At 52.7% G+C, this 26,062-nt stretch overlaps 1 protein-coding gene across 1 annotated transcript in view; it reads left to right on the top strand.

The window, feature by feature from the left end:
• PACS1 (phosphofurin acidic cluster sorting protein 1) overlaps nucleotides 1-25,737 on the top strand; it is a 142,857-nt gene extending 117,120 nt beyond the window's left edge. The window contains exons 5-24 of the mRNA XM_004437643.3: nucleotides 472-616; nucleotides 890-981; nucleotides 1,074-1,154; nucleotides 4,156-4,215; nucleotides 5,084-5,244; nucleotides 5,611-5,704; nucleotides 10,243-10,323; nucleotides 12,006-12,121; nucleotides 12,296-12,431; nucleotides 13,710-13,814; nucleotides 14,561-14,667; nucleotides 15,340-15,494; nucleotides 15,632-15,742; nucleotides 16,806-16,908; nucleotides 17,372-17,414; nucleotides 19,573-19,615; nucleotides 19,898-20,033; nucleotides 22,435-22,661; nucleotides 24,019-24,138; nucleotides 24,269-25,737. Of these exons, the coding sequence (XP_004437700.1) occupies nucleotides 472-616; nucleotides 890-981; nucleotides 1,074-1,154; nucleotides 4,156-4,215; nucleotides 5,084-5,244; nucleotides 5,611-5,704; nucleotides 10,243-10,323; nucleotides 12,006-12,121; nucleotides 12,296-12,431; nucleotides 13,710-13,814; nucleotides 14,561-14,667; nucleotides 15,340-15,494; nucleotides 15,632-15,742; nucleotides 16,806-16,908; nucleotides 17,372-17,414; nucleotides 19,573-19,615; nucleotides 19,898-20,033; nucleotides 22,435-22,661; nucleotides 24,019-24,138; nucleotides 24,269-24,384 (2,232 nt within the window). The 3' untranslated portion in view covers nucleotides 24,385-25,737. The remainder of the gene's footprint in view (nucleotides 1-471; nucleotides 617-889; nucleotides 982-1,073; nucleotides 1,155-4,155; nucleotides 4,216-5,083; nucleotides 5,245-5,610; nucleotides 5,705-10,242; nucleotides 10,324-12,005; nucleotides 12,122-12,295; nucleotides 12,432-13,709; nucleotides 13,815-14,560; nucleotides 14,668-15,339; nucleotides 15,495-15,631; nucleotides 15,743-16,805; nucleotides 16,909-17,371; nucleotides 17,415-19,572; nucleotides 19,616-19,897; nucleotides 20,034-22,434; nucleotides 22,662-24,018; nucleotides 24,139-24,268) is intronic.
• Nucleotides 25,738-26,062: the final 325 nt, after the last annotated feature.

The raw sequence follows: 26,062 nt of genomic DNA, 5'->3' as shown, positions 1-26,062 counted from the left end.
TGTGTGAGATAGTCCCAGCCCATTTTCTGTCCTCTTCCTTGCGGGAGTGAGGTAATGTGGACACCAGCCGTATCAAGCCCTTCCATTTTCTCATGTACTATAGGTCCTTTTCCTCGTTGCCAGGCACACAGGTGACCACCATCTGCAGGCTGGCCCCACCCAGCCTGGAGTTCTAGTTTCTCTGCGAAGGACTTAAACTAAAATGTAATCCTAGAGATTAGCAGTCATTTTCAATCTCAGGGCTTGATTTTTATCTTAAAGCACATGGCCTGACTAGTGGCTGGCACTTTTGGAGAGTTTTAGAAGGCAATAGGAAAACAGTCAGCATGGATTTGGAAGATAGTGAGAAAGAAAATGCGTTAGCAGAATGCCGTTGCCATTGGCTTGCATATCCGTTTGGGTTTATGAAAATGGACAACTCTGTGGACCTCTCTGGAGTAAGGTGTCTCCACTGCTGCTCTGTGATCCTAGGTGATGCAGCATCCTAATGAGGGCGCTCTGGTGCTTGGCCTGCACAGCAACGTGAAGGATGTCTCTGTCCCTGTGGCGGAAATCAAGATCTACTCCCTGTCCAGCCAGCCCATTGACCATGAAGGAATCAAATCCAAGCTGTCTGGTAAGATGTGTGCAGTGTCTGGAGGCCCGGCAGGTCAAGAAGGAGCCCGTCACCAGATCTCCATCCTGGGAAAGCTGAACAAGGCCGTGCCTAAAATGTTCCTAGGAAAGAGAAGTTTAGAGATCCTTGAAAATAAAACATGGCCTGCCGTGGCCCTGGCCCTCTCCTCTACCCCAGCCATATTTCATTCAAGCAGAGCCATGAGTCCAGCCAAAGTCTCTTAGGCCAGATCTTCCCAGTTCAAAGTTATCTTACTAAGGTGTCTGTTTCCAGATCGTTCTCCTGATATTGACAATTATTCTGAGGAAGAGGAGGAAAGTTTCTCATCTGAACAAGAAGGCAGTGATGATCCATTGCACGGGCAGGTAACTTTCCACAGCCCCTCACATAAAGTGTCTGAGAAGGAATTCCAGACCCCCGGGGGTTTCCCAACCTCGTTTATCCCCCACCCACTTAGGACCTGTTCTATGAAGACGAGGATCTACGGAAAGTAAAGAAGACCCGGAGGAAACTCACCTCAACCTCCGCCATCACAAGGGTGAGCCTCAAAGGTCCGGGGAATGTTTTAGCTGAGATGTTCAGTTTGGGGGTAGGATGGGAGTAGTATATTCAAACTTCCTGGGGGCTTTTTAAAATCTGCCCATGGCCACCCTCCAGGTTCTGTTACATGCCTGGGTATGTTCACCACCACATAATTAAGAATCACTGTCCTAGAGAACCAGTATTACCGGGAGGGGTGTGTTATCTTCTTCAGGTTATCTTAGGATAGAAGAAAGGTTGAGAAACCTTGTTTTAGCCTTTGGAACAGATAATGCTTCCTCAGAACACCTCAGACACCCTACCTTCCCTCTCCAGGTGGTTACTTCAAATTACATACTGTCCACGACATAGATGAATCCAGTCCTCTCTTGGAGCATTGCCATTTTTTATCATTAGTTGAACTTACCCAGAAATAATAGGCTGTGCCTTGAACTGTGGGTTTGATAAGGTTTAATTACATTAGATCTAGTTCCTGCCTTAATGGATCCATAACCTTAGAGACCAAATGCCTTTCAATTGTGTCTCCTGCGTAAGATTTCCTCAGGAGTCACCATTTTTGGTGAAATTAGAGTCCTGGACTGAGACACTTAATACCTGAATTTTTAAGGTAACTTGGAATGATTTTGGAGTTCCTGTGCCAAAGTATGGTAGAGTCAAAAGCGCTAGGAGCTTTTTAAAAGAGAAATTTAGTTTCATTTTTCCCCAAAGACAGCCTGATTCTCTCTCGTGCAGAGCTCTCCCCAAGAGCAGAGATTCCCATCACGGTCAGGAATGAGAGCCCTGTAGGCCTGACCTTCCGAATGTGTTGTATCTGAGCCTGGCATTCCACCGTGAAACAACGCTGTCAACTCTCCACCATCCTTAGGGATCACTGGGCTTAAATGTAAATCCTCAAGACTCTGGCCTTGATTTCCCCCACTGAGTAATGACCAGAGAGCGTGAGAACTGTTTCATTGTCCTCAGGTATCTAATCCTTGATGAGCGCTCCAAAATAGCCCGGATAAGGCGTGTCGCCAGAGCCCCACACACCTCACCGCCATCGTACTCAGATAATGGGGAGAGGCCAGACGGTCGCTCTCTGTTGTAGCTCCTTCTGCTAAGTTTTTCTTTTCCCTGCTCTATAACCACAGAGAGGCCCCATTTTCTTCCCATAGGGTGCCCCCTGGAGCTTTATGAGTCACCTCTTCCTGTGATCTCCACAGCTTCCCCCAGTGGTGTGACCAGGGTTCACTGCTCCTATTACTATCCACTCCCCCAAAGGCTTTTTTTTTTCATTATCTGCAGCCACTTTCCAGTCAGATTTCCTCCGAGACTTAGTAATTGTTCCTTAACTTCTCTCTCCTTTTGTACACATGCATTCTTCTCTCCTGACCAAGAACGTTTTGTTCTAGACGCACTAACTGACTTGCTGGTCTCTGAGTATGTCTTATGCTTCTCTGTCACTGTGAACTCAAGTTTTTTTTCTCTGCTCTGAATGCCCTTTCCACCTTTGGAAGCCCTGCCTTTTCTTGAAGGCCTAGCTCAGTCTTGCTTGCAAGTTAGCCTCTTCCATCCCCAGATAGTGAGTCTGTCATTCAGTCAGGAAGTACTTGGGCCACAAGCTAGTCATGTGCCTGGAGTTGCAGACATAGAGATAGGAAGGCTCAGTCCATGCTATCAAGGAGCTCACAGTGTCTGGTGACACAGACATGTCTAAACAAGTGACTACAGGGGCCGGCCCCGTGGCTTGGTGGTTAAGTGAGCGCGCTCCGCTGCTGGCGACCCGAGTTCGGATCCCGGGCTCGCACCGGCACGCTGCTTCTCCGGCCATGCTGAGGCCGCGTCCCACATACAGCAACTAGAAGGATGTGCAGCTATGACACACAACTATCTACTGGGGCTTTGGGGGAAAAAATAAAATAAATAAAATCTTAAACAAGTGACTACAACACAGTAGGACAGGTGCGAGAAGACAGAGCTTTGTGTAAGGGACAGCGATGGCACTAGGGGAAGGTGACTGATTCTGAGCAGGAGGGCCAGGAGAGCTTCACAGATGACATGCTAAAAGGTGAGTTTCTAAGGACAAATAGAACTTCACCAAGTGGATTTGGGGGGAATGTTTAGTCAAGGCAGAAGATGCCATATCTAAAGGCCCAGAGGTGTACTACAGCATGCTGCTTTTCACAGAACTATGAGCAGTTATTTTCTGTTTGAATATGGGGTGTGAGGGTGAATGATGAGATGAGGCTAGAGACGGGCAGAACCAGCCGTTAGACAGACACAAGAGTTGACACTTAAGCTTTGTTCTCCAGGCTCTGACGGCCAATGAAGATCTGTAATGTAGGGAGTGACATGTTTAGATTTGTATTTGGAACGATCGCTAAGGACTCTGGAGGGAACAAGACTGGAAACTGGCTGGAGTGGAAGGATGGGGGTGTCAGTGATCCCAGAGGGATGTGAGAAGAAAGGCCTGGACGAAAGCAGTGGTGTTACAGGTGGAAAAGAGGGTAGGAGTTAGCGAACACAGCTGTGGGGAGAAGGTTGGGGAGAGACTCCAGGTTCAGACCCGGGTGACTGGAGTGGTGATATTGGTGACCAGGATAGGGAATACAAGGAGAAGATGACAAGTTCCGTTTTGCAGATGTTGAGTATGAGGTCCCCGTGTACATATGGGTGGAAGTCACCCGTCGGCACCGTGGATCTGGAGGACTAGAGAAAGGGATGAGCTGCAGATGCATATTTGGGAGTTATCAGGGTGTGGTGATAGAGGGCCCAGGAGTCGATGAGCCCTCCTCCTTCCATCTATGCCCATGGCACTGGAGCTGCCCCGGGACGAGTCATGCACGGACCTGCTTCCCTGATTGGTGTGACATGCCAGAGGGTGGACACTGTCTCCCCATCGTTGTGTTTTCCCATGGTTCTATACAAAAGCCGGCTCTCGATCACTCTCTGTTGACTTGACTTGATCGCGTCCACGCGTGGGTGCTGTTTGAGAACTATTGTGTGATTTGTCCCTACAGCAACCGAACATCAAACAGAAGTTCGTGGCCCTCCTGAAGCGGTTTAAAGTTTCAGATGAGGTACGGCCCCTTACTCCCGAGGCTGATGGTGAGTAGAATTCCCGGAGTTTCACCCTCGTTCCTGGGGTGCACTCTGCATTGCCACTGGGAGTCAAGATTCCAGGACCCACCAAGTGAGAAGGAAGCTAAAGAAGGGCTTTAAGCTACTTGAAAAGAGAAGAAAGGCTTTACGCCTGGCACCCGAGGTTTCATGGGATTTGGAGCAGGGGTAGCACAGTTATATCCAGCCATTGTTAATACCAAGCCTCTGGCATGGCGTATCAGAAACAAATCCAGTTGTTGTTTAATTTTCCCTCCTATCCCCTGGGGAACATCGTGAGCAACAGCCTGTGAGATGGGAGGGTCCTCAATGGCCAGCCCTTGAGTAACCAAGAATTGGCCATTAACAGAGGAGCAGCCTCTTCCTGGGCTCTGGCAGGCCTGGTGCCAGCTGTCATGGGCTTCTCTTCTAGTGGACTGAAAAGGAATGGAGATAATTGTTGAGGGAGAGATTTCCTTGTCTTTCTCTGGGCTGTAGAGGGAAGGTAGACCAGCCTGCACAGGGTCACGGTCTTCTGGGTTTTCTTGTGCCCGTCCTTTGGGGGAGGTGTGTTAGCTGTACTTCCACTTTTCTTCCTGACGCCAGGTCCATAGTGTGGAGCGTTAGGGAGGCGCTGAGAGGGGAAGGTAGCCTCGCCACACCCCACTCTCAGGATTGGGTCACAGCAAGGACATCAAGATCACCCTGATGAGCGTAGAGCTACAGCTTGTCCCTTAAGGGGGACTGGTATGGGAGGCCAGTTGGTACCTGTCCAGGAGGAAGGAGTCGCACGTCTGCCATAATTGTTAATACAGGTAACCCCAAACCCAAAGATTTTTTTCCCCACAGGTGGGCTTTGGGCTGGAGCACGTGTCCCGGGAGCAGATACGAGAGGTGGAGGAGGACCTGGATGAGCTGTACGATAGTCTGGAGATGTACAATCCCAGTGACAGCGGCCCTGAAATGGAGGAGACGGAGAGCATCCTCAGCACTCCGAAGCCCAAGCTCAAGTGAGGCCCACCTCCTCTATCATATCATCCCTGCACCCCCCTCGCCAGGCCACAGCAGTCTCCCAGACCCCTCCCTCACGGCCCCTCCATCACCAGGGAATCTTGGTTCTTTGTCCTCATTGAACCTCGCTGTCCGGATAAAGATTTCTGGTTTTGCCTCTAACTGACACAAGTCCTGAGAGGACTCTTCTGAAGTCCTTCGGTCCAGGCCCCTACTTGTCCAGCCTCTGCTGTGTCCTTCCTCACTGGGTGTCATTGAAGCCCAGGTCGTTGATCTTTCTGGAACACCAGTTCTACCCAGCTCTCTGTGAGCTGCTGTTCTGGGCCCTGGCGGCCACTGACCCTGGCTGTGCTTCTTCACCGCAGGCCCTTCTTTGAGGGGATGTCGCAGTCCAGCTCACAGACAGAGATTGGCAGCCTCAACAGCAAGGGCAGCCTCGGCAAAGACACCACCAGCCCTGTGAGCAAGACCAATGGCTATGGGGGTGGGGAGAAGGGCCAGGGGAGCATGGGCCCTGAAACTCTGGGCCCTCTGCTCTTGGCTCATTGGGCACCTCAGAAGAGTGGTCTCATCTTGTTTCAACCTTGGTTGTCCTCATCTCAGTCCTAGCTGGGGGCTTAGTTGTCTGAGGGCATTGCTGTGGCTGTCGGGTGTTCTTTTTGGTCTGTTCCCGTCATGGCCTGTAGCCTTCCCTCCCAGAACACATGGAGCCTCAAAACCTCTCCATCAGTGTCTATCGCATGGTGGCTGGGAGGGTGGTATCTGGCCATTGATAAGCGAGTCTGCATTTCAGGCTGGGGAAAGAGCAGGTGTAAAGGGGCAGGAAACCCACGAGTTCTGTTCAGAAGACAGTAAATAGGCTTTATTCATAGAGGGGGGACAGTGCCCTCAAAGACTTTAGAATTTAGTGAGCAGGTTTCCGTTTTGCCTGGTGAGCAAGAGGAAAAAGGAGCTCTGTGCTGTAGCACACCAGGAGCCCAGCATCACCCCTGGACCATGCTCCGACCCTACTTGGGAGGGCTCTCTCCCAGTGATGGATCAGAGCAGGAGCCCGGGGTGATGCTGCACCTACCTCAGGCCCTGGGAAGCTGTTCTTCCCCTTATTTACCACTAAAGGCAAGAAAACGTTGTGCGTGATTTTAGCACAGAGTTTATGGTTTGCTGTTGAACGCCAAGTGTCTTTCTGTAGATCAGAGAAACTGAAGCCTTTAAGTCGTCCTGTTCTTCCCACTTTAACAGAAGGAATACAAAACTCTCCCAGCAAATAGGTATTCATTGTGAGGAAATTATATGAAGCGTGTGAAGCGCTCACTCCCCTGGAAAGCACTGTCTGTGGGAGGGCTGCCGTCTCTGCCAAGTGTCTGCAAACCATCGGGCAGCTCAGGGGCTGCCTTACTGCCTGCTGCCACCAGGTGGGGCTGTCTTCCACCTTATCCCTGTTCCTGGTTAAGGCGCAGTTGGCACGTCTGGCCCTAGACGTGCCACGTGGCATTAGTGCGGAAATGTGGGATGGAACACTGCAGCCCGCACCGAGAAGCCCTCCACAGAGAAACCTCAGGCCTGCCGTTTGCAGACCTTGCACTCACAGCCACTTTCCAGCCCAGGTTCATGTGATCTGGAGCCATGGAGGACTCACTTTACTGTTTATGTTTAGGATGTGGCTTGTAGCTGCTTTTTCTCACGGGGCTGCTGAACGGCCCTGCTGAATCACCACTGTCCCCGTGGACAGATCATTGGCCACTGGAGCGCAGTCCCATGTTAAATATAAATATAAAGGATGACTTACAGAGAGAAACCTGGGACCTGGCTGAGGGAGGACTGTTTCACAGTGTCCCAGGAATGCAAAACAAGGGCTCTACTGTAACAAAATGCAGTCAAATTATTAACTGAGATAATGCCCTGAAAGTACTAACCCTAACACCTAACATACAGTGAATGCTCAGTAAATGCTAGGGATCGTAGTTATTAAATCAATAAGAGAAACTATTTTATACTAATGAAGGTGTTTCTGGGTTGATAGAATTTGCCTCTCGGTTCTACTTTAGTCTCAGTAATATGGCTTACAGAATTTAGAGAGAAAAAGCACCTTAATGCTCTGAGCCTCAGGTGCCTGTTTGTAAGATAAGTGTATTGGCACAGGAGCCCTGTTAGCTCAAAAGTCAATTGAGTGTCAGTCTTCATAATCTGATGGCCTCAGGGTCCCTATTTAGGCAGAACATTTATTTGGGGCAGGGTAGGGCTGGACTGAGAGCATGTGCCCTAGAGTCAGACTTCTGAGTGTGAATCTTGACCCCATCACTCCACAACTGTGTGACTGGGGGCAGTTACCAGGCCTTTGTCTCCTCATCTACAAAGCACGTGCCTTACAAGGCAGCGTGGAGCTCCACTGAAGGAATGCAGATAAACCTCTAGCTTGGTGCTGGTTGGATGGGTGGATCGGGGAGCCTGCAGTACATGTACGCGCTGTTGCTGTTGTTATTATCGTCCTTTAGAGCCATTTCAGTCCTGGACTCACCAAATTGATAGAATCTAGATGTCTTTTTAGTGAGTCCTTCAAATAATAGTTCCCTTGGCCAGATTCCAGACTCGCTTTGGTGATGCTCTGTGATATTTCTATTTTGAAGAGCCCCATATGTCTCGATGTGGGTGTGGAACTTTGGAATCCTTGAGTATGAAAGGCACTTTGGGAACTACAGAGCGAGGCTGTGCTCTTACACCAAGAACTTGTACATGTATTGGGGAGTGATGCAGAGATTGTGCAGACGTAGGCAGGCGAGCACATGCTGCCCAATTTTTGTCCTCTCTTCGCTGATTTCCTAGCATTGTTATTTATTTTTCTTAATCGTCCTTTTTGTTCCCCAAATTTCAGAGGATTCAGTTTATCACTGGAAGCAAAAGGAATTTCTGCTGACACAAATTATTAGAGTTATTGAGTTTTCCCAAGACTTGGGCACACAGTGGCGACATAATTTGCTTCTGCAAGCTGATAACAATAGGCCCTGACTGTGCTTCAGTTAGGGCGGCCAAGAGCTGTCGCCTTTCAGCTGAGACTGCCTGCTGCTAAAAGTTGCCATTTCCGTGGCACTGTAAATACCGGTGTTAGAGACCAGTACTTCACGAAACTCATAGCCTAAAATATTACCCCACACTCACACAGGAGCGTGTGCACCCTCTGCAGAGCCAGCATCGCCCCCCGGGCGCAGTGCTTCGGACTGCAGGCATCTGCCCTCAGGGCCACACAGTTAGACAGACACAGCTACTGCACTGCTGGTGTTCCAGGGTCCTGGGGTGAGAAGAGCCTTTAGTATTTATAGGAGCAGGAACAGGAAAACCTTGGAGAATCAGGATTTTGCTGGGATCAACTAGAACATCTAGATGAGTCAGTGACTAGCTGGCAGGTGCCCTCCAACCCCAATCCAAGCTAAAGGTCTTATCAGATGTTGCAACTTTGCCATGGAAACAATGCTGTCGTCATAGGGCTTGACGACAGGGCATGCTACTTGAAAACCTTCCAACAGAATGGTGGTATTGCCCCAGTTCATTCCCTTTAAAATATGTTTAATTCATTTGTCATACTGAGATCCAAAATTGAGTGAAATCATCTTCAGTCTGAAATCTGACCAGGACTTCTCCATGATTCTGGACCCTGTTAACATTGGTTTTTCTTACAGACAATGTGTAAATGAACTAGCTGTGCAATCTGGAGGCAACCTATTGTGTGTGGCTCTGAGCCAAACCATCTCAAGATCTGGAGCCACAGGGTCTGGTTAAAGTGTGTTGGGTTAGTCTTGCAGATGGCTTAGAGCAGTGGTTCTCAGCCAGGGATGACTTTTGCCTCCCAAGGAACATTTGGCAAGGACTGGAGACAGTTTTGGCTCTCCCAAGGGTGGAGGGGGTGGGTAAGGAGCTGCTACTGACATCTTAGTGGGTAGAAGCCAGGATCCTGCTAAACATCCCGCAATGCACAGGACAGCCCCCACAACAGAGAAGGATCTGGCCCAAGATGTCAATAGTGCTGAGGTGGGGAAACCCTGGTTTAGAGTATGACACAGGCCTACTCTTGTGATCCTTGTTCATTAGTTTGCCAAGTGACCTCCTGAGCTTATTATTATTAGCCTGATATTTACCAGTTCTGTGTAATTTACTCAGAGAAAGGACTTCGAGTAATCGGGAGGAGATGGGGTATCCTTGATCTTTTCTGACTCCCTGGTTCCCCACAAGAACTAAAGAGATTCACTGAGGCCAATACCTTCCCTTTGTCTAAGACCCACAGCCCTCAGCTGCCCATGATTTTGACATTCGCCCGTGCACAGCCAGAAGCAATATTAGCAAGTGTGAAAAATCTGGTTGTGTATCTGTATGTGCAAAGTACATTTTTGATATTTATGAGAAATGCTAATAAGAGTTGGGGACAAGGGGAGAATTAATTCACACCTAAATGGCTTAACATTGGTATAATGTTAGTATAGTGTATTCTAGTTGGAGGGTTTTCTAGATGTTTAGTATATTCTGCTTAGTATGTTCTGTGTGAGGGTTTTCTAGATGTTTCTACCAAGCAGAAAGCATTTGGCTACCATAGATGTCTTTAGTCTCAAAATCAAAGGTCTGAACTATAAGATCCTCCTTTCTTCTCAGCAACGTCTGACAAGCAGAAGAGGCTCCATATGTCCCTCCTGGGCAAGGGTGTTTACTGAATCCAGGGTCAAGACTTTATGGATCCCATAGCAAAGCCATCTCTTCCCTAGGGACATTTTGTGAGAGTAAGAATTTCTGGGTTCCCCATCTCACTGTGTTAATGATTTAATGATTACAAAAATAACTGACCCTTCTGAAGCTTAGTTTTCACAAAAATATACTCCTTATAAGATGAAAATCCCAAAGATTTGATGAGGTCTTCAGATTAAGTGAAAGTATTTTAAACTTCTTAGGGACCCAGAAAACAAGTTGGAGTGGTAGTTATCTGGATTGGTGATGACTAATTATTATAATTTTTGCAGATGGAATTGGCTGCTCTAGAAAAAGTCAAATCTGCTTGGATTAAAAATCAAGATGACAGCTTGACTGAAACAGACACTCTGGTATGTATGGTTCAGTCTTCTGTTTCAGCTATTTAAAGTAGCTTTTGTACCTTTAGAAATGAAGGCAAAAAGACCCTCAGGACCACCCTGGAAATTTTGCCTAAATCTGTGGACTTGTGAATGTCCTGCATTCTCTTTCTGCTGAAATCTTTTCCCATGGAATGTAACCTACTCTGGAGACCAGGTTATTCCCCAAATTAGCAAACCAGGAATGTCTCCATTCTGCCTTTTACTTAGATCTGATCAAATGCTCGTTTGGATAATTTCTATCTGCCACCCTCATTTACTTCTGAGAGATGATGACCAGTATCTTCCCCTGAAGCACCGTCCCTTCCTCCAGTGTTGCTCTTACGATGGCCAGGCAGCCCACAACATTATTGATTGATTGATTGATTGTGAGGAAGATCAGCCCTGAGCCAACATCCATGCTAATCCTCCTCTTTTTGCTGAGGAAGACTGGCTCTGAGGTAACATCTATTGCCAATCCTCCTCCTTTTTTTTTTTTCCCCAAAGCCCCAGTAGATAGTGGTACGTCATAATTGCACATCCTTCTAGTTGCTGTATGTGGGACGTGGCCTCAGCATGGCTAGAGAAGCGGTGCATCGGTGCGTGCCGGGGATCCGGGCCCGGGCCGCCAGTAGCGGAGCACGCGCACTTAACCGCCAAGCCACGGGGCCGGCCTAGCCCGCAACATTAAATCCCCAACTGACTACTGGTCAGCTCCTTCCTCTGAGAGATGTGGGAGCCACCCAGGAGTGCAGGCCAAGCCCTAGAGAAATGGAATGAATTGGCTGAGGTGCCCAATTTAATTAAAAATTGAATTCCACACACATTTACTATGCAACAACACGTGCTGAGCACTGAAGGTGCCAGGATGAGAACACCGTGGTCTCTGCCATCAAGATGCCACCCTCTAGGAGGAAAGCCAACCTGTGCACAGCTGGTGCAGAGGCTCTGTGGAGGCCCCAGGGAAGGACAGAGCGATTCTGACTGGGGCGAGCGCGTCTGAGCTGGGCCTCGCTGGGTATGCTGAAGTTCATCCAGTGGGACTGGAGGCTGGACGCAGCAGGTGGGAGGGAGCAGAGGACTTCACCGAATACTGTCTGGGGGTGTGCTGTGCCTCAGCCTCACAGTGAGACCTGGTAGTTGAATGGAGTCCAAGGAAGAATTATTTTAGGCTTAGGTTTCCTATAGTAAATAATGCTGCATTAAAGATCTGGTGTATGACAAAACATTAGACTTGATTTGAGATTAATTTAGTTCACAGTAATCTGAATAACCAGCTTCCACTCTTGCCTCACTTTGGTCCGTACTGCACAGTGGTCATTTCAGAGTGAAATTCCAGTCACGTCACTTCCAGAGTAAAACTCTCTCTCCTTCCCACCTAGAGAAGCTAGATCATCAGTCCAGGCTTGTGTGTTGACAATAGCTCATAAATGTGGAGGACAGGTTGAATAACAAGAGACAGTGCCCAGCACAGTGGCTGCACTCAGTTAGATTAAACAGTAACAGGGTCCTCATCGAGGCGGGTGGGAGTTTTAGAGCCAGGGGCCTGCAGGGAAAGAGAGCCATTAATAGGCTCTCTCCTCATGGTGGTGATGAGCCCTGACAGGATTCCACGAGGCTCCTTGGTGGTCACTGAGTGAGAAGTAACCCTCGATGCTTCCTTTCTCCTGTGGCAGGAAATCACTGACCAGGACATGTTTGGAGATGTGAGTACAAGTCTGGTTGTACCAGAAAAAGTCAAAACCCCCATGAAGTCCAGCAAAACGGATCTCCAAGGCTCTGCCTCTCCCAGGTACTCAAGATTGGAAGAAACTCCTAGAATGTGGGGTAGAATTAAGGAAGCCATGCAGATGGTACGCGGCTGTGACCACACTTAGCATGGGCTCATGACCTAGGGAAGAGTGGGCTGGCAGTGGCTCTGGGTCAGAGGGGCTGTGTAACCACCTCCTTCCCGCATCTCTGGCAGCAAAATGGATGGGGTGCACACCCCCCGGCAGAAGAGGAGCACCCCCCTGAAGGAGCGGCAGCTCTCCAAGCCCCTGAGCGAGAGGACCAACAGCTCCGACAGTGAGCGGTCCCCCGACCTGGGCCACAGCACACAGGTACCCCGTCCCCCGTCGAGGCCGGGACCCTCTGAGCCTCCCTGGACCCCGGTTTCTGCTTTGTCGTCTTCCTTGGGCAGTTAGGTGGAGAGGAAGGGAGGAATACTTTGAAATGTTCTGAATAAAAGTCTTGAAGACAGACCTAAATCAGAGAAGTCTCACATACATGTTATTTACTACTAGTGTGGAGCTGGCTTCGGTGCTGATTTGTGGGGCATGGGGAAGGGAGCAAGAAATGCCAGCATTGTCCCAGCCTGTCACAGCCCCAAGTGGCAGTTCCACACCTTCTGGTTTGTTCTACTTCCTCTGCCTTCCTCAGACATTAGTCTGGAGATTGTGCAGGGAATCAGCTGTTCTACAGGACAGCAACCGTTAAAATCCCACTGGACATCGCCGGCCTGAGCTCTGATACCATTAGTACAGCTGTGGGCCGGTCACTGTGATTTCAAGTTGGCCAATCAACGATATTAAAATATTTTGATTGAAAGACCTGAGAGTGGACTGGAATAGACATGTGGAAGAAACTGGACCTCAGGAAGTGTGTTCTCCTTTTGAAGGCCAGTGGTATCGGGGGCTTGGGGAAGGAACCTCTCTAAACTGACGTACCTCACACAACGTTCTTCTAGAGTTTACAGCAAGCCTGTTCATTTACCTGATAAATATCAGTGAGAGGGAAGTTTGTGTCAGCGTGGCTTCCTGAGTTTGACGCTATTACATAGCTGAACATAAACCAGAGACTAGAATAGCCCAGTGCCTGGGGCGAGGTATTGTCCTTCTTGTTAATCACTGTTCCTGAAATACCTTTTGTTCCCTGTGACAGTAGGGCTCCCCACACAGCCTCCTTGCCACTTCCATTAGTTCTCTCCCCATTGCCCTCATTTTCATTTCTGTGAGCACCTGCTGGCCATTATCTCCCTCCTCCCCTCCTGCTCCTTCGAGGCGGCCTCTCCTGCCGTCCCTGCATTGTCCCTGCATTGTCCCTGCATCAGTTCCCTTCATGGGACTCATGCTGTGTCTCCAGCCCTGTCGGCCCTCCCTCTGCCAGGCCGACTGCTGGGGCTTTGTTCCTGGGGGGGGAGTGTGTTCTCCAAGGGCTCTCTCTGCACATTCTGTATCCTCCTCCTTTCCATTCTGGTCTGGCCAGTGGGACACTGGGTCTCCTCCACAAAGACCTAGGATCTGTTCTCCCTGAATGCTCCAGGAATTCTTTACTTTGGTCCACCTAGCCCCACCCGGGGCTCCCGGGGGACTGCCTAACAGACACTTTTGTCCCTGCAGATTCCACGAAAGGTGGTGTATGACCAACTGAATCAGATCCTGGTGTCAGATGCAGCCCTCCCAGAAAATGTCATCCTCGTGAACACCGCTGATTGGCAGGGCCAGGTAAAGCACTGAGGTGGCAGAGCTGCAGAGGAGAGGTTCTGGGGAGCAAGAGACACCCCCAGAGTGTGAGATCTGAAAGGCAGGGCATGGGGAAATGGGAAAATGATCCCCGCATCTCAGGCCCCTCCTACCATGAACTGACCCCAAAGCTCTGGGCTCTGGTCCCAGTTCTGTCATTTCCCAGCCTATAGGGCCTTAAGTCACTAACTTTCTGTACCTCAGTTTTCTCATCTGTAAAAAAGCAACGCTATTACCTGTCCTACCTTCCTTCCAGGGTGGTTGTGTGTGTCAGGCAGCATAATGGAAGGAAGGTGCCTTGAGAAATACAAAATGCTGTCAGATGCCGGAGGTTGCCCCTAGTTTCCACAAAGGCAGTTCAGAAGAGGCAGACCAACCCGCCTGCTCCCACTCACCACTGTCCACCCCGTTAGATCCTGGTGCCAGAATCCCTTTGCCCCAGCGGGCCTACCAGCTAGAGTGTGGGCCTCAGAGGTGACATTAGATCTAAAGATTCCTAAGCCTTTCCACATTTCCCGGTTAGCACGTCTACAGGGGGTCGGACCCCACTTTCTCCTCACCAGCAGCCAGAAACCTGATCTTCCTTGCCCAGCTGTGGTCAGAAGAACAGAGGACGGGCCCTGAATCTTGGTCTGGGCCTTGCCTGCTCTCTTGGTGCCTGTGGGGGAGCGGTGTCCCTGCTGTGGGGCCTCACCTGTGTCCCTGCCCCTCTCCTCCCCACCCCCCAGTATGTGGCAGAGCTGCTCCAGGACCAGCGGAAGCCTGTCGTGTGCACCTGCTCCACCGTGGAGGTCCAGGCTGTGCTGTCTGCCCTGCTCACCCGTATCCAGCGCTAGTAAGGGCTTGGCTTCTCTCCTGCCCTTTGGGGTTCCCTCTGCCCTCATCCTCCCACTCTGCCTTCCAAGCAGCCACAGGACCTCCTGGCCTCATCAGACCAGGAATCCATGGCCAGTGCATGGTGCTCTGATGTCCCAGAGGGTCAGGGCATGGAAATATCACCTTCCTCCTCTCCCTGCCTCCCCACTGGGACTCCTGCCACACCTTGCCTTGCCTCATCTTCTTCTCAAACCCATGATAGAGAAGGTCAGGAAGAGAGGACCCAGGGTTTTACAAAGACCTTTTACTCCCCTCCCTCTCACTGTACCATGCTGCTTGGTGTCCAGAGTCAGGCTTTTCCCTCCCCAGGACCTTCCCAAAGGGGCACAGAGTCCCTGCCCTTGGGAAGGAGAACTGCTCACGCCCACTGCTGACCCGGGGGCACTGCCCAGTTGTCGCCTCAGCCAGTTCTAATTCTGTCTTCCTTCCAGACAATTACCTGCTCCCTCTGATCCTGGACTCCTCTCTTAATTGCAAAAGCACTGTGGTTTATTGCCTCTGTATTATTTTGTTTATTGGTTTGTTTCTCCCCTGTGGGTTGTTGCGATCAAGTGAAGTCCGAGCTCGGGGCCCTCTGAGCAGGATGCTGGCGACCCTCCTGAATGTGGCATGACTGTTCCCTTCTCCCCAGCTGCAACTGCAACTCCGCCATGCCGCGGCCGGTGAAGGTGGCAGCCGTGGGAGGCCAGAGCTACCTGAGCTCCATCCTCCGGTTCTTTGTCAAGTCGCTGGCCAGCAAGACCTCTGACTGGCTTGGCTACATGCGCTTTCTCATCATCCCCCTTGGTAAAGATGTGGCAGATGCCACTCCTGAAGCAGGATGGTGGCGTTGGGTCCTAGGGAGGGACAGTCAGGGAGACCAAAGGCCAGGGGCATCCTTCCATCCCCTAACCAGCTCACCTTCTCTGGTTTCCATCTACCAGGTTCCCACCCTGTGGCCAAATACTTGGGCTCAGTCGACAGTAGATATGGCAGTACCTTCCTTGACTCGGGCTGGAGAGATCTGTTCAGTCGCTCAGAGCCCCCAGTGTCAGGTAATGGCCCCTGTGAGGGATTGAGAGAATGTCACCTGATTCATGGAGAGCCAGTCTTGACTGAAGGAGGAGGGCCCGGGGAGCCTGCTGCTTTTCCTCCCTGTAGCTCTAACCCTCCCAGTCACTTTGCGTGTTCATTTTTTCAGTAAGCCTTTGTTAAGAGGAAGCCCATTAGTGCAGCCCTTCCACTCTGGATGTTTTCAGTCTCTGCTGTTCACTCTGCTCCTGTACGTTTAGAAATCAGGAGGGCCAGGAGTGGGTGGTGGACAGACATACCTAGTTGTCAAGATCAAATATAAAAAGCAGAGAATAGGGGCTGGCCCCGTGGCTTAGCGCTTGAGTGCACGTGCTCCGCTACTGGCGGCCCGGGTTCGGATCCCGGGCGCCCACCGACGCACTGCTTGTCCGCCCATGCTGAGGCGGTGTCCCACATACAGCAACTAGAAGGATGTGCAACTACAACGTACAACTATCTACTGGGGCTTTGGGGAGAAAAAGGGGGAAAGAAGGAGGAGGATTGGCAATAGATGTCAGCTCAGGGCCAGTCCTCCTCAGCAAAAAGAGGAAGATTGGCATGGATGTTAGCTCAGGGCTGATCTTCCTCACAAAAAAAAAAGAAGCAGAGAATAGTTCCTAAGCAGTCTGTTGATAAATGAGTAACATTGCACCGTGTCTGTCCTGAAGTGGAGAGTGCAGGTGGCCAGGATTAGAGTAAACTTGAGCTCTGTAAGGCTGAGAGGTGCTAAATGTGTCAACAGACCTTGGAGGAAGTGAGGGGCAGAGGTGTGTGGGGTTGAGGGGTTCCTCTAGGTCACAGGATTGGCATGAGCAAAGATAGAGGACGGGGCACGATGAGCCTGGGAAAGAGCAGGGCTTCGAGGAACGGAGAGGATGGCTCTGTGGTTCATGATTCCTTAGATTCAAAACCAGCAGATCTTCAGAACCTTTTCTTTACCTCAGCTCCCAGGGTCTTCTGATGGGTCTCAGGAAGGGGGCTCTCTCAGAAGGTTTCCGGGTTTACCTGCTGAAGTAAATCGGCAGTTATCTTTTGGCTTTTCTGCAGAGCAACTGGACGTGGTGGGGCGGGTGATGCAGTATGTCAGTGGGGCGGGCGTGACGCACCAGCTTCCTGTGGCTGAAGCCATGCTGACCTGCAGGCATAAGTTGTAAGTTTGACTTTGGGAGATTTCTTAAAAATAGTTGGGCCGGCTAGGTAAATCTTGAGTCTTCTTTGCTTTTTTACATTTTCCTTCTCCCCATTCCATTTCCTGGTGTAGGAACCCAATAGAATATGAGAGAGAATATTTTTTACTGCCTCCCATCCTGGCCTCCCTTCCTTGCCTGGGCACCGCCCCCCCCCCCCCCCCCCCGCAATCTGGGCATCCTCTCAGTACGGAGAAGCCCACCTGAGGGACTGAAATTCAGACGTGGGAGCAGGGAGTGTCGTGTGCAGAATCAGGTCTTTTGCCTCCATTTGGTGGCTCCTTGTGCCACCCGGAGACATGATGGGAAGATGTCACGTAGCATCCAGACTCCCTTGAAGCTACATTAAACTATGAAAAGCTTATGTCCCCAGCTCCCCACGCGTCTCACCCGCCAACCGTAAGGCTTTCCTGTCTCTCCCGACAGCCCTGATGAAGACTCTTACCAGAAGTTCATCCCCTTCATTGGCGTGAGTACTGACTCCCCCTCCTCTATACCCCATTCTTCCTGTCCTCCCCCAGCACACACACACAAATGAAAGACTCATCGAGTCGGTGCTTCTCATCCGGAGGCGATTTTGCCCCCAAGGGACATCTGGTGATGTCTGGAGACATTTTTGGTTGTCACAGCTGGGAGTGGGGGTGCTACTGGCATCTAGTGGGTAGAGACCAGGGAGGCTGCTAACATCCTGCGTGGCACAGAACAGCCCCCACAACAGGGAATGGTCCAGCCCGAATGCCAGCCGTGCCAAGGTGGAGAAACGTGGTGAGGACATGTTCTGAGCTGTTCCTTTCAGTGTTGTCCTTTCCCAAATCATGAACCATCACTGGTATCGTGTGTTTATTACACTAGGCCCTGAACTGGGTGCTGCCGCCTAGGGAGTGATGTCCAGAACGTAGCTTCTATAGGCTTCAGGGAAAAGAAAGCTGCCTCAGAAATAATGGCAGATGACATTCTGAAGAGAAGTCTGAGCAATAGGTATTTCTGTCTTCAGGCTCAGAGAGACCACTGGGAGGAAGGGTCTCTTCCTTCCCCTCCTGTTGGGTCAAGGGAGACTCTGTAGATGAGTGGATTTTGAAAGTAAAGGGAAAACCTCTTGGATGTCTTGGTGTCAGGTGGTACTGGCCTTTGGTTCATGTGGTGGTTCATGTGGTGGTAGCTGGGCCACAAGGCAGAGACTGACCAAGAGAAGGAGCCTAGAGGGGACAGAGCTGACACCCTGCCGGGGCCAAGCCCACCCCAGAACCGTGGCAGAAAACTCAGATTGCCATTGATGAGCCTCGAATTTCACTTCCACATCAGCTTGTGTCTTTTCCTATGGTTCCTTGAGGATCCCTCCTAGTTTCTGGAGGGGGAAGGGGCATGTTTGGTTGAGGGCCAGCTCCCTTCTCTCCCTGTTCTCCGCTCATCCCAGATTCTGGATGTCTTGAGTCATCTTGGGAGATGACTGAGCCTGGGGGAATTCAGTAGCCTCTTCTCATGCCTTGCAAAGCCTCCCATGGGGCTAGGCCAGTCAGTCCCTGTGAGTCCCTGGGACCGCTCCCATAGCCATGTTGGAGGCCCCGGACCGTGGCCGTAGGCTGGGCTGGCGGTTTGACTCACATCTTCATGGAGCTGTGGGTCGCTGCCCACTCTGGCCTTGCAGCCGAGAGAGAGATGAAAAATCCAAAATTCAAACAAATAGACAAAGGAGCCTCACACAGCACCACAGGGAGAGGGGAGTTGGATCCCGGAAGCTCCGAGTGTCAATGTGTTACTTTCCGGGAGCTAAAAGGACACAGAATTTGGGACAAACTTCAGTGAATGGCAGTGTCGTGCTCTGAGCAGCCTCGAGGGAACCATGTGTGCGTGATCGCCACTCCCTGCCGGTCCCCAGGGTCCAGCTTCCGGGTCCAACTCCTAGCTCTGCTGCACCTCTGCCAGGTGCTGGGCCTCAGGCCTGCCAGTTCACAGGACTTCACCTGTCACTTCAAGCCACAGCCGTGACATTCAAATAGTCTGTCTCTAGCTGTGCCCTATGCTGGCCACTAGAGGGCCCCTTCTCCTCCCAGAATTCTCTATGAGGAATCTAAAATTCTTTGGGAAGCTGAAATCAACCCCACTTCCTGGGAGGGTGTGTGCCTGGGCCCCCCTCCTCACCGGTATTCTTCCAGATTCTGGGAAGTCTGGAAAGGAGGGAGCTGGTCTGAGCACGGCCATGCATTCGCTTGGTTTGGTGCACCAGGCCGGCGTGCATAGAGCGCCTCCCCTGCGATGCTGCTGGTTTCCTGGGCTTTCTCACAATGGCGCTTCATTTCCCTCTCTGATGTGACAGGGTAGCCTCCTCCCTGGCTGATCCTAGAAGAAGTGAGATCAGGATACCAAAATGGTTCCTGCCCTCAAGGTGGCTTTGCCCTCATCCCCAGAGAAGAGCCGCAAGGTCTCCCGTGCCCCCACCTCATTGTTTGGAACTGGTTTTTGCGCATCTCTTAAAGGTCTGGGCTGCTCTGGATCTGCAAAGATTTTAAAAGCCTGTGATCAAATGCTGTGTAGTGATGGTTGTTGTGGCCAACTGTCCGCTTCTGGTTGGATCGGAAAGTGTCCCCCTGGGCGAGGGGACTAAGGCAGTGTCTCTTCTTCCCTCCCAGGTGGTGAAGGTGGGTCTGGTTGAAGACTCTCCTTCCACTGCAGGTGAGCCTGGGGCCCCTTTGCTTCTGTGGAGTGAGAGTGGTGCCTTCCAGCCTCCTCTCTAGTCCAGCAACCGGAAGGTGCAAACTTTGGCGTCCTGGGTTAAGTCACAGTTTGAGCAGGAGGACCGGGCACCCTCATTCCCCAGTTGAAGTGGTGGCAGGGGCAGTGGGGAGGAGGCTAAGCTCAGAGAGAGCAAGCTGCAGCTGAGACGGGTATCTTGACTCCTTGGCACCAACAGGTCAGGGGTGGCTTCCTCTGGCCGACTGTTTTGTCCCCTGACAGGCGATGGGGACGACTCACCTGTGGTCAGCCTTACCGTGCCCTCCACATCACCGCCCTCCAGCTCGGGCCTGAGCCGGGATGCCACAGCCACGCCTCCTTCCTCCCCGTCCATGAGCAGTGCCCTCGCTGTTGTGGGGTAAGGCTCACCCATCCCTGTCTTTGCTGCCATGCCCTCCATCGGGGCCCAGGACCCTGACTAACTTCCCTGCTGCCTTGGCATCGTCGAATAGTGGCAAGCACACTGGGTTTAGAGAGGAGAATGGTGGTGAGAACTGGGGCGCTGGAATTCAGAGACTTAGGTCACTGGCCGGGCAAGTCATCGAACAGCTCTGTGAAATGGAGGGTACTGTCTGTCTGTCTGTCTCATGGTTGTAGGGTTGGATGAAACAAAGGGCAGAGAGCCCACTGCAGCCTATAAAGTGCTGTGCGCGTGTCTTGCTGTGGGCCTGCCCAGCAGGGTAGAAAGTCGTGGGCATGGGAGTCAGACACACCTGGGTTTGAGGTGTAGCTCTGTGTTATGTCCACCGTATTAGCTTGAGAAAGAACAGACTATTCACTGACACCTGTCAAAGCACAGAGGGAGACTATTCAAGGTGGGGACTACCGCGATAGGGGGAAGGGCCACTGCGGGGGGACTTTGTAGTGTGGGGAGAGATTGGACTCAACTCCGAATACAGCGAGAGTAATGGGGATTTCTAGCCAGGGAGCAGGGTGGGGGGCGGTGGATGGAAAATTAGTGAGAGGGAACGGCAGGGCTCAGGGGGTATTCTGGCTAAACCCACCTGACAGGATTCTTGCTGAAGACAGGCCAGGGAATCAGACGTCCCCTGGGGGCGGTGCGGGTGAGGAGCCTGGTCACGACGTATCCAGGGTGATCGGACATGGAGGGTGGGGCTTCTTGCTAAAACTGGATTTTACAAGGACGTGCACAGGTGAGAAAGTTCAGGAGCCTGACTAATGTGGAGTCAAGAATCTGTGTCCCTTGGACAAGTTGCTAAGCTTCATCTTTGCCTTCTGTGAAAGTGGAGGGGAAACAGCCACCGCTCAGTGTTGTTGTGGGGCATGAGTGAGAGCATGTGTGGTGGTGCCTGGCACATGGGAGGTGTTGCCTTCTTCCGCACCTTGGGTCTGTCCGTCGGCGCAGTGGAACTGTCGTGGGGAATGAGATGGGCAGCGCCCTGTCTTGGGGCTCAGGCTCCTGGGCCCCAGCAATGCCGCCAAAGCAATGAAGAAATTCAGATTGTGTAGACGGCAGTAAGTGCTGTGAAAAACCAGTGAGGGGATGTTTTGAAAGGGGAGGGAATGTCTTTAGAATCTAAAATATCCAAAGCTTAGATCAGGTGGGCAGGGAGGCCTCTCTGTGGAGGCAGCTCTCACTCTGAGGCCAGACGGAGGCTGGAGCAGCCCCAAGGGAAGCTGGAACAGTGTGCCCACAGGGGAGCCCAGGGGAGCAGGCTCTGAGGTGGGAAAGAGCACGGCCTGGGTCAGGAACAGAAGGGAGCTCCTGCTCTTTCCTCCCTGTTCCCTTTCTTCTACCTTCGCCTCTTTCTGTTTCTGCTGTGATGGTCATTGTAGCAGCAGGGAGGGTAGGCACTGGCTGGTGGCTTTCCCAGAGCCTCCGCTGACAGTGTCTTGGTCCCTGAAGAAGATGAAGTGTTCTCCGGTGGGAGAGGCCCGCCTTGGAGCTCAAATCCCAACCCCATCCTCCCTCACCCTCTCTTCCCCTTTCACGTCCCTTTGTGGTCTTTTGCCGACTTGCGGAGAGGACAGTGCCGGGAAAGGAGGAACTCCCACACAGCCATTACGCCCCAGTGGCCTCACCAGTGGCCTCATGGTTCCCGGCGGCCCGGGGGGCTGGGGACCAGCCCTTACCTCGACCTCCTTTCCCATCCAATTTAAGCTTGTTTTTAATGGAACCACTGAAACCAGGCAGAAAGAGAAATGTCAGATGACTTTTGTAGCCTGTGTACCTATTGTGTCTGGCGCCTCCTTTCAAGAAAACATCAGCTCTTTTTCCCCTTGGAGGTATAATTATCCCTGGGCTAGAAGCGCCATAAATAAGAGAAAGTCACAGGTCAGCCTCCATCAGGTCTCCCGGGGCGGGGCTGCGCTGGAACCACCAAGGGCCTTCTGCCTCTGCCCCACTTAGTCTCTCCGGCCCTTGCCTGGGTTTTGCCAGGGCTCTGCTTGCTGGTGTGTGCCCACACGTGTGTGTGCCTGTGCGTGGGTGTGTGCACACACACTTTCTTCCTCCATAACGCTTGCTTCCTCTCTGCCTCCCTCGTCCCCCTGGGACTTTTTATTTGGTTCCCTCATGGTGACTTGGTCTTTACCCTCACCTGGCTTTGTCCTCAAGTCAGCCTGATTCCACTCCCACACAAACCAGTCCGTGCAACTGGAGGGAACTTGGAGCCACTTAGCCAGCCACCTCCTCTCGCCCCTCCCGGAGCCTGGGGGTCCCCTTTCCACCTGCTGCCTGGCATGCAGTAGAGAACTGAGGGCAGAACCTTCTCTCCATTATTATTCCCCTTCTCCAGAAGCCCCAACAGCCCGTATGGGGATGTGATTGGCCTCCAGGTGGACTACTGGCTGGGCCACCCTGGGGAGCGGAGGAGGGAAGGTGACAAGAGGGATGCCAGTTCCAAGAACACCCTCAAGAGTGTCTTCCGCTCAGTGCAGGTGTCCCGCCTGCCCCACGGTGGGGAGGCCCAGCTTTCTGGCACCATGGCAATGACCGTGGTTACCAAAGAGAAGAACAAGAAAGGTAAGTGACTTCTGAGGCCAGAGACAATTGGGGCCGCCAGGCCTCCCCATCTCCTCTCTCAGGGTCTGGGACAGACTCTGCTTCTGGGAAACCTTGGATGAGGGCACAGCAGGACATGTATCATGTGGTCCAGCCTGGGGTCCCGCAGGGGTCCTGCCTCACCTGTGGGACAAGGCCATTCCTTCTGCAATGAAGGAAACCGAAGTCCCCAGTGAGTCACTGGGCCCTTCCTGCTGAGCATCAGCACTTAGGGACCTAGTTAGTGCTGCATAAGGAAAGGAGTCTTTCCAGCTACTGCCCCCAGGGATGGACCGTGTGGCAGAGGAGGACATCTCCATGCCACTGCCCCATGGTCACCATGGTCCGATGGATTAAATAAAGCATTTGCACCCATGCTGGAGGCAACTTAAGCCTTCATGATCAAAAGGGCATAGGTGTTTTTTAAGAATTAGAGGGAATACAGCCCATTCCGGATAAGAGGGGTGGCTTAAGACCCCAGAGTTGGGGGCCCTGTGCTCTGGGAGGGTGAGGCAGTAATCCCCACAACCGGGCCACACTGGGGCGCTGCTTGCCGCTGTCAGTTCCACTGGTAAGCCCGCAGATCTGGCTGTGCACCTGCCCCTGCAGGCAGCCTGGAGACTCTCCGGCCCTCACAGCACCCCCAGCTGTCAGGAAGTGGGCTTCCTTTAACTGCTGGACCCTCCCTCCTCCGGGGGCTCCCAAAGCAGCTGGGCCTCTTTCTGTTCGTGCCTCTGCTCCACAGGTTCCCCTGGGGTCAGGCAGGGCTGTACCAGGCCCACAGCCAAAACCCACGACTGCACCCCAGAGACTTGCCTAGGGTGGGCCTGCCAGCTCAGCAGGGCCCTCCCTGTTCTTGCCTCTTCCCTAGCGAGCGGGAGGAGAACGAGGAGCGCTCACCCCGACATCCCCGGGCAGAGCTAGTACAAACACTGCTGCGCAGCCCCGCTCCCGGCCACAGCCCCACACAGGCCTGCGAGTGCGTAGGAAAGAGACACCCCACTGGGCAGCAGGCCCCTTGCCCCACAGGCTGCCTAGAACATTCAAGCTGGAAGGGACTTCAGAGACCCTGTGGCCCCAGGTCCTCGTTATGCAGATGAAGATATCGAGGCCAGGGAGAGGAGCAGGATCTTAGCCAAAGGCACAAGACAGTGCGGGACAGAGCAGGAACTCGAAGATCCTGATACGCAACCCGGAGCTAGGGAGCAGGCGAGGAAGGCTTGGCTTTCTCCAGATTACCTCCCTTTCCCACAGGAAGAGGGGGCAGTTCGGGCGGGGATGAGAGGGATGGCTGCTCCTCCATGGGCTGTGACAGATGTGGTTCCTGCTTGCTTTCCAGTTCCCACCATCTTCCTGAGCAAGAAACCTCGAGAAAAGGAGGTAGATTCTAAGAGCCAGGTCATCGAAGGCATCAGCCGCCTCATCTGCTCCGCCAAGCAGCAGCAGACCATGCTGAGAGGTGCGGGCCAGGCGTGGGAGGAGGGCGACAAGGGACTGTGGGGCAGGGAGGCGATGGCCCTCCCCGAGGGACCCTGGGAGTTGGCCTTAGCAGCCCTGGTCACCCCTGCCCCTTCCCCTGTCACCCCCAGTGTCCATCGACGGAGTCGAGTGGAGTGACATCAAGTTCTTCCAGCTGGCGGCCCAGTGGCCCACCCATGTCAAGCACTTTCCAGTGGGACTGTTCAGTGGCAGCAAGGCCACCTGAGGGCTCTGTCTCCTGGCCACTCTCCCTCCTGGCACTGCCGCCAGCCTCACCGCCTGTGGGCAGGGGGAGGCCCGCAGGCCCGGGCCCAGCACCCCTTCCCTGGCCTTCAGGCCTGATCTCACTTGCCCAGTCCCGAAGGACACTGCCACTGGGGACACTGCTCCCCTCCCACTGCTCAGCTCCATCGCTGGGCAGCCCCCTCCCTCCCTTTCCTTTTCCTCTCCCTCCTGCTCAGGCCCAAGGCATGTTGATTTTGCCTTCTGGTGCCGTCCCTGGAATTGAGTCCTCCGGGCCTTCCTTCACCTGACTTCCAGCCTCTTCCCCCACGTGGCACCGGTTCCCTTCCTGGAAATAGGAAACCTGGAATCCCGGCCCCCAGCAGGGAGTCCAGCCCCCACCTCCCCCACTAGCATCTCGGTTTCTAAAGCCCAGCTGCCCGCCTCAAGTGGGGCCAGGGCCAGGGCTACTTCCCACTGCTGTGCGGTTCTCCCAGTGGAGAGTGAGAGGGGTACCCTGAGCCCACGGGACCACCCTCCTCTCCACAGTCCCGGGGGCAGCTCCCACCCCTCCCTCACCCCCAGGACAGCGTTTCTGTGGTGACGCCACGTATTTCTGAGATGGAGGGGCCTTCCTGGTCCCCCCATGCACGACTTCCTCACCACCCCCCGGTCCCCTGTAGATGTCGCGTGTGTCTTTGAACGTTTCTTTGGTTCTCTGCACGGCCAGTCTCTTGGTGGTTCCGTGTGACTTGCCTGGGCTCCAGTCCCTGTCTTTGTGGCTCCTCCCTTGTTGATGATTCTCCTCCCGCTGCCTCCCACCCCCTCTACCCCAGCACGGCTCTGCTTCTTCCTGAAACTCTGGACTCAGAGAGATGGGAGGCAGACCCCCACCAACATATTGTCTGTGAGCCCCCAGCCCCTTTGTCTCTCTGTTCCCTCCGTGTCCATTTGTCTACCTTTCCGTGATCTGTTCTTCCTGTCCTCACTCCTGGGGCCCTGGCCTGGGCAGACACTCCATCCTCCCAGCCAGGTCTCCCTCCAGCAGGCTCCATCCCCTCCCTCTCACCTCGACTTGGAGATCTGAGCCCTTCCTCAGCCTTGACCATCAGCCTTCTCAGGACAGGCTGAGCCCACGGTTGAGACCCCGGCCACAGCCTTCTGTTCTCGCCAGCACTTCCAGAGCTTTCCCGGTGCCCTTTTACCCCTTCTAGAAGTTTTTGCACAGAACTTCATTTTGAAAAGTGTTTTTCTCATTCTCCATACTTCCCCAAACTCCTCCAGCCCTGACCCTCGGCTCAGCCCTGCTGTCCAGAGCGTCTCCTGGGCTGTGCTGCTCTCTCGGGGCCGGAGAGAGGGGTGGGTGGGAGGGACTGAGTGGATGTTGGATTTTTCATTCAATAAACTGGTGATTTCTTACCAACTAGCAAGCCTTGGGCTTCTGTGCCTCTCACCATGACACAGGATCTGTCCAACCCCTCTCCTCTGCACAACATAGCCAACTCTGCTCAAAATCAGCTAGGAACTAGCTAGAAAGAAGTGAATTCTCATTTTCTTAATTACAGAAACAGAGGCATGAAGGTGTCTTGCCCAGTATGAGGCAAGCAGAGGTCAGAAACAGAAATAACACCATTCCCACACCAAAATCCCATTTTTCTCCAGAACTCACCATCCCCAAATCC

The sequence above is a fragment of the Ceratotherium simum genome, chromosome 34 (genome assembly GCF_057802395.1).
Source record: "Ceratotherium simum simum isolate JZ-2026a chromosome 34, ASM5780239v1, whole genome shotgun sequence".
In the NCBI taxonomy this organism is placed as follows: Eukaryota; Metazoa; Chordata; class Mammalia; order Perissodactyla; family Rhinocerotidae; genus Ceratotherium; species Ceratotherium simum.
The sequence above is the reverse complement of the archived record's forward strand: the minus strand, read 5'-3'. Positions and strand labels throughout refer to the sequence as shown.